This window comes from Sus scrofa, chromosome 4 (assembly GCF_054392235.1).
Source record: "Sus scrofa isolate SSC_HxYL_T2T_F1_AM1 chromosome 4, Sscrofa_HxYL_maternal_Yorkshire_Landrace_v2.0, whole genome shotgun sequence".
In the NCBI taxonomy this organism is placed as follows: Eukaryota; Metazoa; Chordata; class Mammalia; order Artiodactyla; family Suidae; genus Sus; species Sus scrofa.
In genome coordinates this window covers 34,259,462-34,274,307 of record NC_139386.1, presented here as the reverse complement: position 1 = coordinate 34,274,307, position 14,846 = coordinate 34,259,462, and the positions used below count along the sequence as shown (strand labels likewise).

Here is a 14,846-nt window from a genome sequence, read left to right as displayed (position 1 = left end):
GGAGACCCTGGCAGCAGAGAGACTATTTAGAAACCATTGAAACTGTTCAGGTGAGGGAAATTCCCATTGTGGCTCAGTGGTAGCAAACCTGACTAGTACCCACGAAGATGCTGGTTTGATCCGTGCCCCCCACCACCCCAGTGGGTTAAGGATCTCACGTTGCCATGAGCTGCGTTGTAGGTCACAGATGCTCCAATCCTGAGTTGCTGTGGAGTAGGCTGGAAGGTGCAGCTCCAATTCCACCCCTAAACTGGGAACTTCCTTCCATATGGAGCACCAGCCCTAAAGAAAGCTCTTTCGCCTGCCTTTGGGCCCTGCTGTGTTGGAGCAGTTTAGTGTTGCAGATCTTCTAGGTCAAGCCATGTGGGTATATCAGCAGGCTGAAGCCAGGAGAGGTGAGAGCCTTCTGAGCTGCTGGTCTGGAGACTGAGTTATAAATAAAAATGTGCCACTCAGGTTGAAGAAACTAATTTTGCACATGCTCTCTCACCTCCAGCTGAGCCTGAACTCAGGCTCACCTTCCTCTAGAGAACCATCTGGAAGGTGGCAAAGTTGCTACATCCCTTTGAATCTATTTTCAGGCATTGCAGGTGTACCTGAGGGTGAACCAAATTCAGACGGTCTCCCCAGAAGTTTCCCTCTAGAATCACAGAGGGAACCTGCAGGAACTGAGATAAAAGGTTTAAAAGTCAGACCTTCCAGAAGGGGGTTGCAATGTTGAGATGAAAACAGCTAACTGTGAATTCCCTGGTGGCCTAGGTTAAGGATTTGGCGTTGTCACTGCTGTGGCTCAGGCCACTACTGTGGTGTGGGTTCCATCTCTGCCTGGCCCAGGAAGTTCCATAAAAAGAGCAAGTTTGGGGAGTTCCTGTTGTGGCTCAGTGGTAACAAACCCAACTAGTACCCATGAGGATTCGGGTTTAATCCCTGGCCTCCCTCAGTAGGTTGCAGATCCAGCGTTGCTGTGGGCAGTGGTATAGGCTCAGATTCTGTGTTACTGTAGCTGTGGTGTAGGCTCCAATTCAACCCCTAGCAGGGGAACTTCCATGCCAGAAGTGTGGTCCTAAAAACAAAACAAAAAAAAGGGGGGGTGGGTGGTTGTTTGGAAACAGATCTATATATACAAGGAGAATGCCATGTTAACATAAAAGACAGCTGTCTACATGCCATAGAGGCTTAGAAGGGATCTTTCCCTCATGGCTCTCAGAAGGAACCGACCTTTACAGTGCCTTGACTTCTGGCATATGTGGTACCACAAAGTATGTGGTACTTTTTCAGCAGCCCTAGAAAACTAATACGTATCTTAAACAGATATTGTGGTTCTGCACCATCCCCTGCCCCCACCAGCTACCAGCTGCTGGTGGATTTAGTTCACAGCTTTGTTCATGGCTGAGAATTTGTCATAAGGGAACAACTTGTCCAAGATTGCCTCTTCACAAGTGCATCTTGTAGCCAATGGCTGGCCAATTCCCCAAAGTTCTAGCCCCGCTTCTCAATTTGGTTCAACTCTGAAGAGCCATCCCCATAGGATCAGCTAAGGCCCTGTCAAATTGCATTATGGATCAGCTTCTACCACTACCCAGTCCTGCCTCCTATCTCCTACGAGCAGCTCTCAGCTTTTTTATGCAGCTGTCTCCATCTGTGTCCAGGAAACCCAATTAAATGACAGAGATTTATCAAATCTTAGGTTCAAACCTCCACTCTGATCTGACACTCCTAGCTGTAAAATCTGGGGACAAATTCCTTAATCTGGAGTTTCCACCATGGCTCAGGGGGTAACAAATCTGACTAGTATCCATGATAATGCAGGTCCTTGGGCCTCACTCAGTGGGTTAAGGATCTGGGGTTGCCGTGAGCTGTGGTAACAGGTCACAGACACAGCTGAGATCTGGAGTTGCTGTGGCTGTGTCATTGGCTGGCAGCTGCAGCTGATGTGACCCTAGCCTGGGAACTTTCATATGCTGCAGGTTAGGCCCTATAAAAAAAAAAAAAAATCCATCTATTTGAGTCATTCCCTTAAGTGTAAAAAATGAATGTTTGTAGGACACTGAGCTCCTGATTTGACTGTGTGTCACATAAAAGTAACATGAGGAAGCAGAGTCCTTAACTTAGGATCTTTGGCCACACATGCGTCCTGGGCTAGGGATCAAACCTGCACTACAGTTGTCAGGGCCACAGCATTAACAACCTGGACCCTAATCCCCTGAGCCACCAGGCAACTCAAAGGTTAGGCTTTAAATTCCACTGTTCGTCCTCTATTTTTGCTTCTCTTTGTTCAACTGCCAGAGTTTGGGACAGGTTCTAAAAATCACAGCTGTAACTTACTTTCGCTATCAAAATATAGCCAGCCATCCTCAAGCTGGTAGCTTGCTGCTGGTAGAGATGGCTCCGAAGGTGCCAGTAAAGACTACAGCCAGTTTGTTTCTTACCCTGGGCCAGGTTTATTCCCATAAATACCTGTAGCAGGCTTCTATCCCTATACTTCAGGATGGATGAGGCAGGGACTAAAGTAGTTGTAGGACTTATTCGCAACCTGAATATGGAAGACTAAGAAAATTTTGATTCATACTTCCAAGCCAATTAAGTAAGCATTCTTTACTACCTTATCGGCCAAGTTGCTAATAACTACCAGAGTAAATCAAGAGGAAATCCAACAATGGACAAAAAAAGAAAACAGTGTGGCTTTCTTCACCCAAATCTGCATTCAATGCTATCAGTGCCCACATATAAATCTTTGTGCTCACACATACGTCTGGACTTTATCAAAGCCTTCACTGTTTCATACCCAGAGTCATTTTATCAGATTCAATTATTTACTATGTAATAAAGCAAGTAAAATTCTGAAAGAATGCTTGCAAATTAATATACACAAAGCTGATACGTAAAATTTGAACTCTTAGGACAGAAGCCAAAGTAAAACTAAAACATAAGGAGGAATAAAAACATTTTATCTGTGTATTCAGAATCACACAAGTTACCTTTACACAGTTCAATTTACCATATAGAAATCATTTGGGTTTTATATTTTCAGTTAAATTCTGAACTGAGATTACAATATCGTTTTTAAAAAAAGATCGATACATTAATTCAGTACTTTTTTAGCATACCAAATTGAAATACATAAGTTCAAACTTCAGATTCATGGCAAACAGTCTTAATATACAACACAGACATTTCTTAAAGTTATTGTATCATTCACATGTCATACTTGCAACTCTGAGCTGTTATACAGAGAATAACTCTCCTATAAATACGGCAAAACTCATGCCATTAAAGCTCAAAGTTGTATAGTCAAGCCAGGACTCAAAAGTTGTACCATCTTTTAAAAGATTTGGCATTTCTGGACCAAAAAAGCACAACATGTAAACAAGGTTGGGAAGAAATTCCTCCTCATTACAGCTAAAAAAAAAGTGGCATGGTAGCTTGGAATTTTGCATAAAATCCCACATTATACCTTGGAAAACTTCAAGGGTAATTAATTAGATGACAATGGATTGGGGTCCTGATTTTCTTTAATAGAACCCATAAAATTCAAATGGGAATTAATCAAATCAAAAATTATTAAGCACCTACTGGTTTAAGAGATCGAAATTTATTAGAGATTCATGATCAATTTCTTTCCACCTTGAAACCAAGGTGAAAAACCAGCTATTAAGTGCATTCCAAACTTCTCCTATGTAGCACACGTAGAATTTTCTGTCCATTGGCACCAAAGTGAAGTCACATTTCCTCTTGGAAGACAGAAATTCCACATCTGAACATAGAGTAAGTTAGGAAAAATGACCCCTGGTGTTATTTTATTACTATTGTGATTCTGAGTCTAGGATTACTAATACACTAGCAGTGAACATAGCAAATTCCTGGAAACAACTGTCAGGTTAGTGACGCTTAAATCCCTTCCCCCAATCACCATAAAATTTTAGTATGAAAAGAATTAAAACTAATTACACTAAGCTGAACAAATGGGAAGTAACTAGAAACTAAGTGAATGGCTAAAAAACAAACCCTAAGTTTGAATTCAATGCAATTGAGAAATTGAAAGTGGGTGTACCACACCCCAACCCTCTCACAACTCTGAATTTAAATAATATTCCGTGCAAAAGAGCAGGTTTCTGGATATAGATGTAGCCCTTCTTTAAGATTTAGTATGCTGCAGTTTTCTGCAATTTTATTTCCCTCCCCCAAAGTTCATTCAAAGTATTTAATAGAATCTTCCATTTCAGCCAAAAGATTTGTGATTCAAAGATTTACTAAGGTACTCTATGCATTCTATCTATACAGAAACACCTATTAATTACAATTGGTTTATGCAGAAGTAACATTTTTGGTGTTAAAATTGTTATCATGCTTACTGCACATCAACTCTCCAAAATGAATCTGAACTTCACAATGATTTACCAAACATTTTGCTTAAATTACTAATTAAATAACTGAAAAGTGTACTGAGCCAAACTAAACTCAAAATGGGCTATAAAGGAAAATAACCTTCAAAACAGTCCATATACACATCTATTTCAAAACTACCTACACTAGCTAGCCCCTTTCCCAGTTTTAGCCTGAAAAAACAGTAAAATCTACACAAAATTTTATTGCAATCATACAAGGGTTACATTAGGTCAAATACAACAAATACTATGATGCAATTTTACATTTAATAAACTACAGTTCAAAGCACAAATTTACACATTCTAAATACACTAAACGTATCTAATGAAGTCACACTGGTCTTCCACTGACAGCTGATATCTCTGGGTGAAAGACATTAACTTTACAAGACTTTTTAACACGAATCCTTAGTATAAAAACTGTGTACTTGTATGTAAACGGTTTAATGGGGAACCCAATTAATGGGCTTCCATCTCCACTAAGTCATCCATTTTGTTGCATATTTTATTTTAAATGCTGGAGGGGTAGGGCAAACTGGTTAAGTTTAAATCTGGATACATTATCTTAATCTCCCAATTAGCCCCTGTGAATTATAGATGAGAGCTGATTCTGTCTGGTCCCAAATAGCTATTTACTAATATTTTTGTTTCCAAGAGAATTAACAGAATAAGATGGTTCATTTTTTTCCAGACTGGAATGTAGACCAGACAAGCTTAACCTGCAACTTCAGATCTAAAGAAGTATTAATGCCTGTTTAAGCTTCAGTGGAAAAGCTGTCTTCTTGGCTCAGCTGAATGCAAGAAGGCACAAAGAAGTTCTTCATCATCATGTCTGAAGTAATTCCAGCATCCTGCATCTCATACCTACATAAAAGAAGAATTTTAGATTTAAGTGCAAAGGCCACAAACCACATAACAAATGGACTCTGAAATAGGACTATAAAATATAACTGGTCTTCCAATCACTCTTAAAAGATCATTTTATGGAGTTCCCGTCACAGCTCAGCAGCAACAAACCTGACTAGGAACCATGAGGATACAGGTACGATCCCAGGCCTTGCTCAGTGGGATAGAGATCCAGCACTGCTGTGAGCTGTGGTGAAGGTCACAGATGCAGCTCGGATCTGGCATTGCTGTGGCTGTGGTGTAGGCCAGCAGCTGCAGCTCTGATTTCTAGACTCCTAGCCCAAGAACTTCCATAAACCATGGGTGTGGCTCTTAATAATAATCATTTGGCTATTTCATTTGGCTATTACTGTAAAGATGGGCATTCAGAGTTCCCATGTGGCTCAGTGGAAACGAATCCAACTAGTAGTAACCACGGGATGCAGGATAGATCCCTGGCCTCACTCTGTGGGTTGCTGTGGCTGTGGTGTAGGCCGGCAGCTATAGCTCTGATTCAACCCCTAGCCTGGGAACCTCCATATACCTTGGGTGTGGCCCTAAAAAGCAAAAAAAAAAAAGAAAGAAAAAGAAAAAGATGTGCATTCATTACAGAATTATGTCACCTCAAATATCCAATCTACCCTAAAATAATAACACCGTCTTACCAATCACTGTATGACATCATATAATATATAGCTGGCCTCTGAAAATCATTAAAAGCAGATGGTTCATGCAAAGAATCTGCTCCCATGTTATCAAAGATAAGCCAATCTCCCACATTCAGCTCAGGAAGAAGACAGTTTTCCATGATTTGATCAAGCTCATCACAGGATGGACCCCAAAGGCTGCTTGTAAACAGAGGCTCATCTTCCTTGTATTTCTGTAGGGAAAAGGTTTTGTTTTGTTTAGTTTTTTGCCATGGCTGCAGCACGTGTAAGTTTCCACTCCAAGGATCAAACCCATGCCCTAGGAGGGACCCAAGCTGTGGCAGTGATGAAGCTGATTCCTTACCCAGCTGAGCTACAAGAGAACTCTTTTTGTTTTTTTACTCAGGCAGGCACTGAATTTGAGGGTGGCTAAGAACATCGTTTTGTTATCTCAGAGCCAATGTGCCCCTGGAAAAAAGGCCTGGAGCCATGGGCATTACACCCCCTTTCAACTCCATTTCAGGCAGACTATAAGGGACTCAGCCAGAGAAATGTAAATCATCAAAAGGGGCAACATTCTCTCATCTTAAAATATCTCTCCAAAATAATAGCTCTATTCATCACCTGCCAATGTAACGTAATGTAAGCAGTTTTTACATTACTTGTAAAAAAACAAAAAACAAAAAAACAAAACTTGCCTTATGAACCTCTGGAATGGTATTTAAGTCCTCAGACAGTTTACTTGCAAAAGAACCATAAACACCATCATTCAAATAATACATGAAGGCTGGTTCATCACTTCCGGTTTTTCCTACTGAAATAAAACAAGGGAAGTAGAAAGGAATGTATAGTAAATCATCTAAAAGGTGTTATCAAAGTTTGAATTAGTATTTATAGAACTTAGGTTCACATTCACCAAAACATAAATACTGACATACCTTAATACAGCCTAAAAATACAGAACACACTTCACAAAGGAGGATAACCAACAAACACACGAAAAATGCTCTACACAATTAGTCACCAGGTAAATGCAAATTAAAACCACAACCAGTTCTCTCAGTAAAGGTGAGAACAACCAGAACTTGCACATATACATTGCCAGTGGAAGGGTAAAATGGGAATACCATTTTGAAATTTCGAACGCCTGCTCTATGACAGAGAAATTCTATTCTTAATCATTTGCCTAAAAGAAATGAAAAGTATCCACAATACTTATAAGAATAGCAGTTTTACTCTTAATAGCCACAAACAGTACCCATCAGCAAGAAGAATGAATAAACTGTACACTCATGACATAGTGGAATATTAACTGGTAATAAACATTAAGCCAAAATGGTTCAACCAGACATTACACTCAACTGACTTAAAGAGAGGAGTATAGGAGTTCTCATTGTGGCTCAGCGTTATAGAACCCAACTGACATCCATGAGGAGGCGGGTTCACATGGGAACCTCCATATGCCATGGGTGTGGTTCTAAAAAGACAAAAATAAATAAATAAAAATAAATAAAAAGAGAAGAGTATGTTTTATGATGCCATTTATATAAAGTTCAAGGGCAGCCCAAACTGATGATCTAACAAGAGAATAAAACCGAGAGACAATTTTAAGATATGAAAACTACTAGTATTTTGATATGAAAGACAGTATAAGCCTTCATTCATTAAATTATACACTTAAGGTTGTAATGATTAACAGGAAGTTTATCAAAAATAAGCCTATCTATACACCAGCATCAAGAAGAGTTGGATTGGAGTTCCCGTCGTGGCGCAGTGGTTAATGAATCTGACTAGGAACCATGAAGTTGCGGGTTTGGTCCCTGTCCTTGCTCAGTGGGTTAACGATCCGGCATTGCCGTGAGCTGTGGTGTAGGTCACAGACTCGGCTCGGATCCCGCTTTGCTGTGGCTCTGGTGTAGGCCAGTGGCTACAGCTCTGATTAGACCCCTAGCCTGGGAACCTCCATATGCCGTGGGAGCAGCCCTAGAAAAGGCAAAAAAAAAAAGAAGAGTTGGATTCCGGGTGTTCCTGTCAAGGCTAACGAATCCGACTAGGAACCATGAGGTTACAGGTTCGATCCCTGGCCTTGCTCATGGGTTAAGGATCTGGCGTTGCCATGAGCTGTGGGGTAGGTCACAGATGTGGCTAGGATCTGGCCTTGCTGTGGCTGTGGCATAGGCTGGCAGCTGTAGCTCCGACTGGACCCCTAGCCTGGGAACCTCCATGTGCCATGGGAGTGGCCCTAGAAAAAGGAAAAAAGACAAAAAAAAAAAAAAAAAAAAAAAAAAAAAGAAGAGTTGGAGTCCATGGGATGGAAATCCTGTAAAACTGGATTGTTATGTTCATTATATAACTACAGATATGATAAATTCATTGAGTAATAAAAATAAAAAATAAAATATACAAACACAAAAACAACAAAAAAAAGAAGAGTTGGATTCCAAAAGTCTTCCAGAGTGTGTGTGACCTTGGCTAGGGCACTTTGAAAACTGCAGATAAGACCATCCACGACTTTATAATCCATGACATGCCCTATAGTATATTTATACCTGAGCAGTATCTGATAAACTCATCTTCAAAACTAATTCAAATTATCTATTAACAGAAACAAAACTATAAACTTGTAACTTACCTCCAGAGGAAAACTTATTTTCAACAACTTTCTTTGCAATGATATTAACTGCAAGTGTAAATGCAGAAGACACATAGTAGCTTCCAGGTTCAGAAATTATCTTAATGCCAGATCCTTCAGGAAAGTAGACATCCAACAAAGGGCTGATAACATGATTAACCTATGGATTTTAAACCCCTTATTATAGTTTCAATATTGGATTAGATAATTCACAAATATTGAGAGATTGTTAACTATTAAATTTTCTAGGAAGATAAAGTAGTTGAATCATAGACCATGAAGCTTAGCAAAACTCAAGTCATCAAAGTTTATTTTCTAACTATCAGAATGGCATTAATTTTTTTTCTTTTTATGCCCAGACCCTCAGCATATACAAGCTCCCTGGCTAGGGGTCAAATTACAGCTGCAGCTGCAGGCCTACGCCCCAGCCACAGTAACACTAGATCCTAGCCGAATCTGACACCTGTGCTGCAGCTTGTGGCAACACCAGATCCTTAACCCACTGAACAAGGCCAAGGATGGAACATGCATCTTCATGGAGATTATGTCAGGTTCTTAACCTGCTGAGCCACAACAGGAACTCTGTGATGGCATTACTTTAAAAAAAAATCAATTAATTAATGCCAATGGCAAATAGCTACTGGTGACTATGATTGTTTCAAGTCATGTTTCTATAGTCAGTTAACAAAGGAGAAAATTTTCAAATCAGTTCCTATATCCTAGGACAAGGAATGATGTGTATATGGATAAAACAGGTCAAGCTCTTCAAGTTATGAATTCATTTACGTCATCAAGTACTGAAACAGAAACTTTCTCTTTAAGTTATACAGAGTTCAAAGTCTATTCACTTTTCAAAGTTAGCTAGGTCTTCTCTTTGCCTATTCATTTTCTTAAAATCAAATGTTACAACTTTAGTTCCTGCTATAAAAACTCTAGCCTACAAATCTACAACAGTAAAGAGATTATTCCACTATGTCTGTTTACTGAACAAGGTTTACCTCTTCCAGTTGAAATTGAGTTCCTGTGAAGCCTCCACCAATGTCTAACATGTTCATTGTGAAGCCAAATTCTCCCTGTAGATGAGGGGGGGGGGAAGGGAAAAAAATCTTTAAATCCTTTTCCAAAGTACGAAAAACCCTCCCAGGAGGTAAATAACACTGTAAACTTTCGGCTTTCTAGTAACAGAAGCAGATTAATTCAATGTTGTGTATGCTCTCTTCCTGATGTTATCTGTACTATCCTTAGACATAGGCAAGAAAATTACTATATCATACCTTCACAACCATTTTTTAAAAGTCCAAAAATACATATGCAAGTACTGCGGAGATACAAAACCACTAAATAACATCCTGGCTTAAAATAGCAAAATGATATGAGAAAAACTTACAGCCATGTCAAACACACATCGAGCATCAGATAGAGCATGTACATATACTTGAGATTCCTTGCAAGCACTTGAAACATGAAATCTGAAAGAAATGAGTAATAAATTCAAAGTTGTAACAACTTTTAGAGGCCCTTCCTATAATTCCTTTCAACTCATTCATAAAAAGCATTCATATTAATCTTACCAAATATTTAAAAGCATGAGAAGCACACGTTACAATACCAGCCTTTAAAAAAATTGTTTTTGGCCATGCCTCTGGAAGTTCCCAGGCCAGAGATCAAACCTGTACCACACCTGTAACCAGGGCCACAGCAATGACAATGCCAGATCCTGCTAAGCCACCAGGTTCTAAGTCTTTTAGAAAGGCTGGTATTAGACTAAAGGCAATGACTGGATCATAAAATTAAAAATCACATTTTATAAACAATTTTTTTTTGGCTGCACTTGCAGTATGTGGAAAATTGAATCTACTGGAGTTCATGCAAATGAAATCCTAAATCAATAAGCAGAAAGACAAAGATGATCACTACAAAATTAAGTTTAATACAAATACTCACTTAACCCCAATAATTTGGACATCAAGTTCCTTAGCACATTCCAAAAGATGCCTACAGTTCTTCAGGGTAGTGCCAAACTTCATGTTACCCTCTTCACCTCCAATATTATCTTCTGTTGCAATATGTAGTAAGACCCTAAGAGAAGGGGAAGATGATTGGGGCAGAGTTGGTTTACATCATCATCAGCACATGTGAAGCCTGAAGATTGTAGGAAGTGTGTTGATTATGCTGTCAGTGCTCCAAAATCCAGCGATGGATGAATCAAGTGAACCTAATGAAATACAATCCTGTATAGAGAAAAAACTAGCAATTAGGGCCTAAAGCATGAAGCTTTCAAGGATGGGAATTTGGAAAATGCAGGAAGTTAAGATTCTGTTGTAGCAGCAAGAGTGGGTTGGGCTCTGTAATGAAAGACATTACTTTCAAATTTCATCAGTCCATAAATCCACCTAGAAAGACTAAATTCAATAGCAATGCCATCACTATTTTTCAATATCAGGGCCTTAAACGTTCCAGATTTCCTAAACTGTTTTCTAGCTAGCTAACTTATTCTAAACATTCTTCCCATCAATCTTGTACATCTAACAAAAAGACTGGGAAGCTTTAAGTTATTTTATGTGTTTCAACAGCAGTCTTTTAGACTACTGATTCAAATCTGTTTGGTATTTCATTCCAAACCATGACACCGTGATTAAGACTGTCAAGCAATCTCCAAGTTAACTGTCAACCATTAAAACAATAATTACATAAAAATGCTGTTTGTAAAAACAAAATTACCCTACCTATGGGTAGAACTGGGTTTTTATCAATAATATACCATTCCATTTATGATTTATCACAGTAAACACCCCAAATCAGGGCTTATCACCAGAAAGTCACAGAACAGGGAGATTTTTTTTTTTTTTTTGGCTACATACACAGCATATGGAAGTTCACACGCCAAAATATCTAGAATATACAGGTAATATTTTAAAAGTGTGAAAATTTTTCATACTATTTTTGCGAGCTAAAAAATAATCAAAATGTAAAATTTTACTCTCCTGTTATACACCATTCTTTATGTGTATATTACAAAATATTTACGTACTAAAGGAGCATCTCAGACTATGTATTGTATGCATGCAAAGACTGTAAACTTCATGAGATTTGGGGCTGGGTCTGGCCCCACACATTTTTTTTCTCCAACAGGTTTTGGCATAGGATCTTGTCTCACAGGAAGTTTTCAGGCTTTTGTTTTGTTTTTGTTTTTTAAATGGCAATGTGAAGTTCCCCGGCTAGAGACTGAACCCATGCTACTTAAAAGTCAATGCTAGATCCTTAACTCAACACACCACAATCGGAACTCTGAGGAAGTTTTTTGAGGGACAAGAAGGTCCCTAGAATTTCTCCAAAAAGGCCAAACAAATGCCTTGAAGTTCCTGCTGTGGTATAACAAGATTGGTGGCAATGGCAGGATTCAGGTTAATATTAAAGGATCTGGCGTTGCCACAGCTGTGGCAGAGGGGCAAATGCAGCTCAGATCTGATCCCTGACCTGGAACTCCATATGCCATGGGCAGCCATAAAAAGAAAGAAAATGTATTCAGATGTTGTTTAATGCCCCTGGCTGCCATGCCATGAGCACGCCAAAAAAAAAGAGTAAAGTTTTCTATTAAAAATAAATCTTGGGGAGTTCCCGTCGTGGCGCAGTGGTTAACGAATCCGACTAGGAACCATGAGGTTTCGGGTTCGATCCCTGGCCTTGCTCAGTGGGTTAAGGATCCGGCACTGCCGCGAGCTGTGGTGTAGGTTGCAGATGCGGCTCGGATCCCGCATTGCTATGGCTCTGGTGTAGGCTAGTGGCTACGGCTCCAATTAGACCCCTAACCTGGGAATCTCCATATGCTGCGGGAGCGGCCCAAGAAATAGCAAAAAGACCCAAAAAAAAAAAAAAAAAAAAATCTTGGGACAGTGGTTAATGAAACCAACTAGTATGCATGAGGACCCAGGTTAGATCCCTAGCCTCGCTCAGTGGGTTAAGGATCCACCCAACGTTGCTGTGAGCTGTGGTGTAGACTGCAGACACGGTTCGGGTCCTGTGTAGCTGTGGCATAGGCTGACAGCTATAGCTCAGATTTGACCCCTAGCTTGGGAACCTCCATATGCCATGGGTGCAGCCCTAAACAGACAAAATCAATCAATCTTGGGTAAGCACCCTTCTGGTACAGAGAATTAAGGATCCAGAGTTCCTACAGCTGTGGCGCAGGTTTGATCCCTGGCCTGGGAACTTCCATATGGCGTGGATGTAGCCAGGTAAAAAATCTTGGGGTGACTGCAGGATACAAGTCAAAACATTACACTTCCTGACTAAAGAGAAATGTGGGCCTTAAGAAACCGCCACAATCTGTGGACTAGGTCCTAATACACTGACACGAAGGACAACCATTCAAGAAACCTCGGCTAAGGGCAGATTAAACCCTTAACCAGGAAAAAAAACTTACTGAAACATCCCATTACCACAGGACAAATAACTAGCATAGTTAATGTAATTATGAAAGTATAGCTGTGGCCCTAGTTTGATTATCACACCAAATTTTCTTCCATGAATTAAAGATTACAAGTTCATATCCCAAAATGCCCTTATCCCATCTCCACATAAAGTATCAGAAGTAGTCAGCCAATAAAACGCTAGTAGCATTTTCCATATAGGAACTTCAAATAAGTTACAATGATTACAGTTTATACCACTGCTCTATGTAAATGCCCCCTCTGCCCAGGCTAAAGACAAACTCAAACCCCAAGTAGTATTACTCCCATGTACTTAGTTTTACACTTACTTGGCATTTGGGTGATTACGTGCAATTTTCTTTAATTCGACTTCATTGTCACATGTCATGATATTTACTCCAACTTTTGCCGCATACTTTATCTGAGACACTTGCTTGCAAGGACTTATGTAAATGATGTTTTCTGGCGATACACCCAATTCTTGCACTAAAGCCATTTCAGTCTAAAAATAGATTTTCAACAGTGTCATCTAAAAGGCAAACATTCTATTACTCTTTTTTTTTTTTTTTTTGCTTTTACTTTTTACGGCTGCACCCTTGCACCCACAGCATATGGAAGTTCCCAGGGTAGGGGTCGAATCAGAGCTACAGCTGCCGGCCTACACCACAGCCATAGCAATGCCGGATCCCTGATCCACTAAGAAAGGCCAGGGATTGAACCCATATCCTCATGGATACTAGTCTAATTCGTTTCCACTGTGCCACAACAGGAATTCCGCCATTACTTTTCAATTAGTATTTTTATACTTTGGTTTTCTGATTAAATTCAAATTATATAAGGTTAAATTAGAATTATTTAACATCACAGTTCATATTCTGGTAATGCTTACTACACTATATACTCTTGTTAAAAACCTTTTAAAAAGTAGAGCCATACTCATTTCTTTTCAGATTTTTTTTTTTTAACCAATGGAAGATTTGTGGCAACCCTGTGTTAGCAAGTCTATTAGCACCTTTTTCAACAGAATTATTTTCTGATTTAGGTATATAGTTAGACATAATGCTATTGCACACTTAATTGACTACAGCATAGTATAAACATAACTTTTAGATTGTACTGGGAAACAAAAAAAAATCCATGCGACTTGCTTTTTTAGTGCAGCAGTCTGGAACGGAACCCACAATATCTCTGAGGAACTGTCTCATCTAACCGAAACTTTCATTGGTACACTTGAAAGTTTCTAAATTTCCAATATTAAGCTGAAAAATTAGACTTAAAAAAACCTATCCCAAAGTGAAAATTCCTTGCAATTGTTCTCCTACTGCTCTAAGTCAACAAAAATTAGCCATGTTGCAGTTTAATAACAAAATAATGAAAATGACTTACTTTACTGGAACAAGCAAATCCAGTTCCAAGAGCTGCCAAAATCTCAAGCACAGCTGGAGTGGAGTTGCACTTTACCGTGTAGAATGGCTTTATCTGAGCCACTATGTTCTGCCACTGACTGTGTTTCTTCACAATCTTTCCAAGATCTCCCACAAAAAATGCATTTTTTCCTGTCTATTATGGACAGGAAAAAAGAGAAACATAAAGAACTACTGAAAACAGAATATTATAAATAAGGCTTATTAAAAAGTTAAGTAGATCAAACAAAGGAGAATTTATACATTCTTTCTTATTTTTTAATTTTTTCTTTTTATTGATGCACTTGGGGCATGTGGAAGTTCCCTGGTTAAATCAGAGCTGTAACTGCCGCCCTATGTCACAGTCACAGCAATGTCAGATCGAGGCCAAGGATCGAACCTGCATCCTCACAGATACTATGTCAGGTTCTTAACCTGCTAAGCCACAACAGGAACTCCATAAT

At 39.3% G+C, this 14,846-nt stretch overlaps 1 protein-coding gene across 15 annotated transcripts in view; it reads right to left on the bottom strand.

Moving 5' to 3' along the window:
* Positions 1–2,805: 2,805 nt before the first annotated feature.
* Positions 2,806–14,846, bottom strand: part of AZIN1 (antizyme inhibitor 1) — a 35,574-nt gene continuing 23,533 nt past the window's right edge. For 2 of the 15 annotated variants that reach the window (XM_085020589.1, XM_085020588.1), the window contains 9 exons: positions 14,366–14,603; positions 13,309–13,481; positions 10,494–10,780; positions 9,937–10,018; positions 9,548–9,622; positions 8,550–8,709; positions 6,616–6,731; positions 5,936–6,150; positions 2,928–5,249 (listed from right to left, as the gene is read on the bottom strand). In XM_085020589.1, coding sequence (XP_084876715.1) covers positions 5,141–5,249; positions 5,936–6,150; positions 6,616–6,731; positions 8,550–8,709; positions 9,548–9,622; positions 9,937–10,018; positions 10,494–10,576 — 840 coding nt within the window. In that variant the 5' untranslated portion in view covers positions 10,577–10,780; positions 13,309–13,481; positions 14,366–14,603 and the 3' untranslated portion in view covers positions 2,928–5,140. 15 annotated transcript variants of the gene reach the window in all.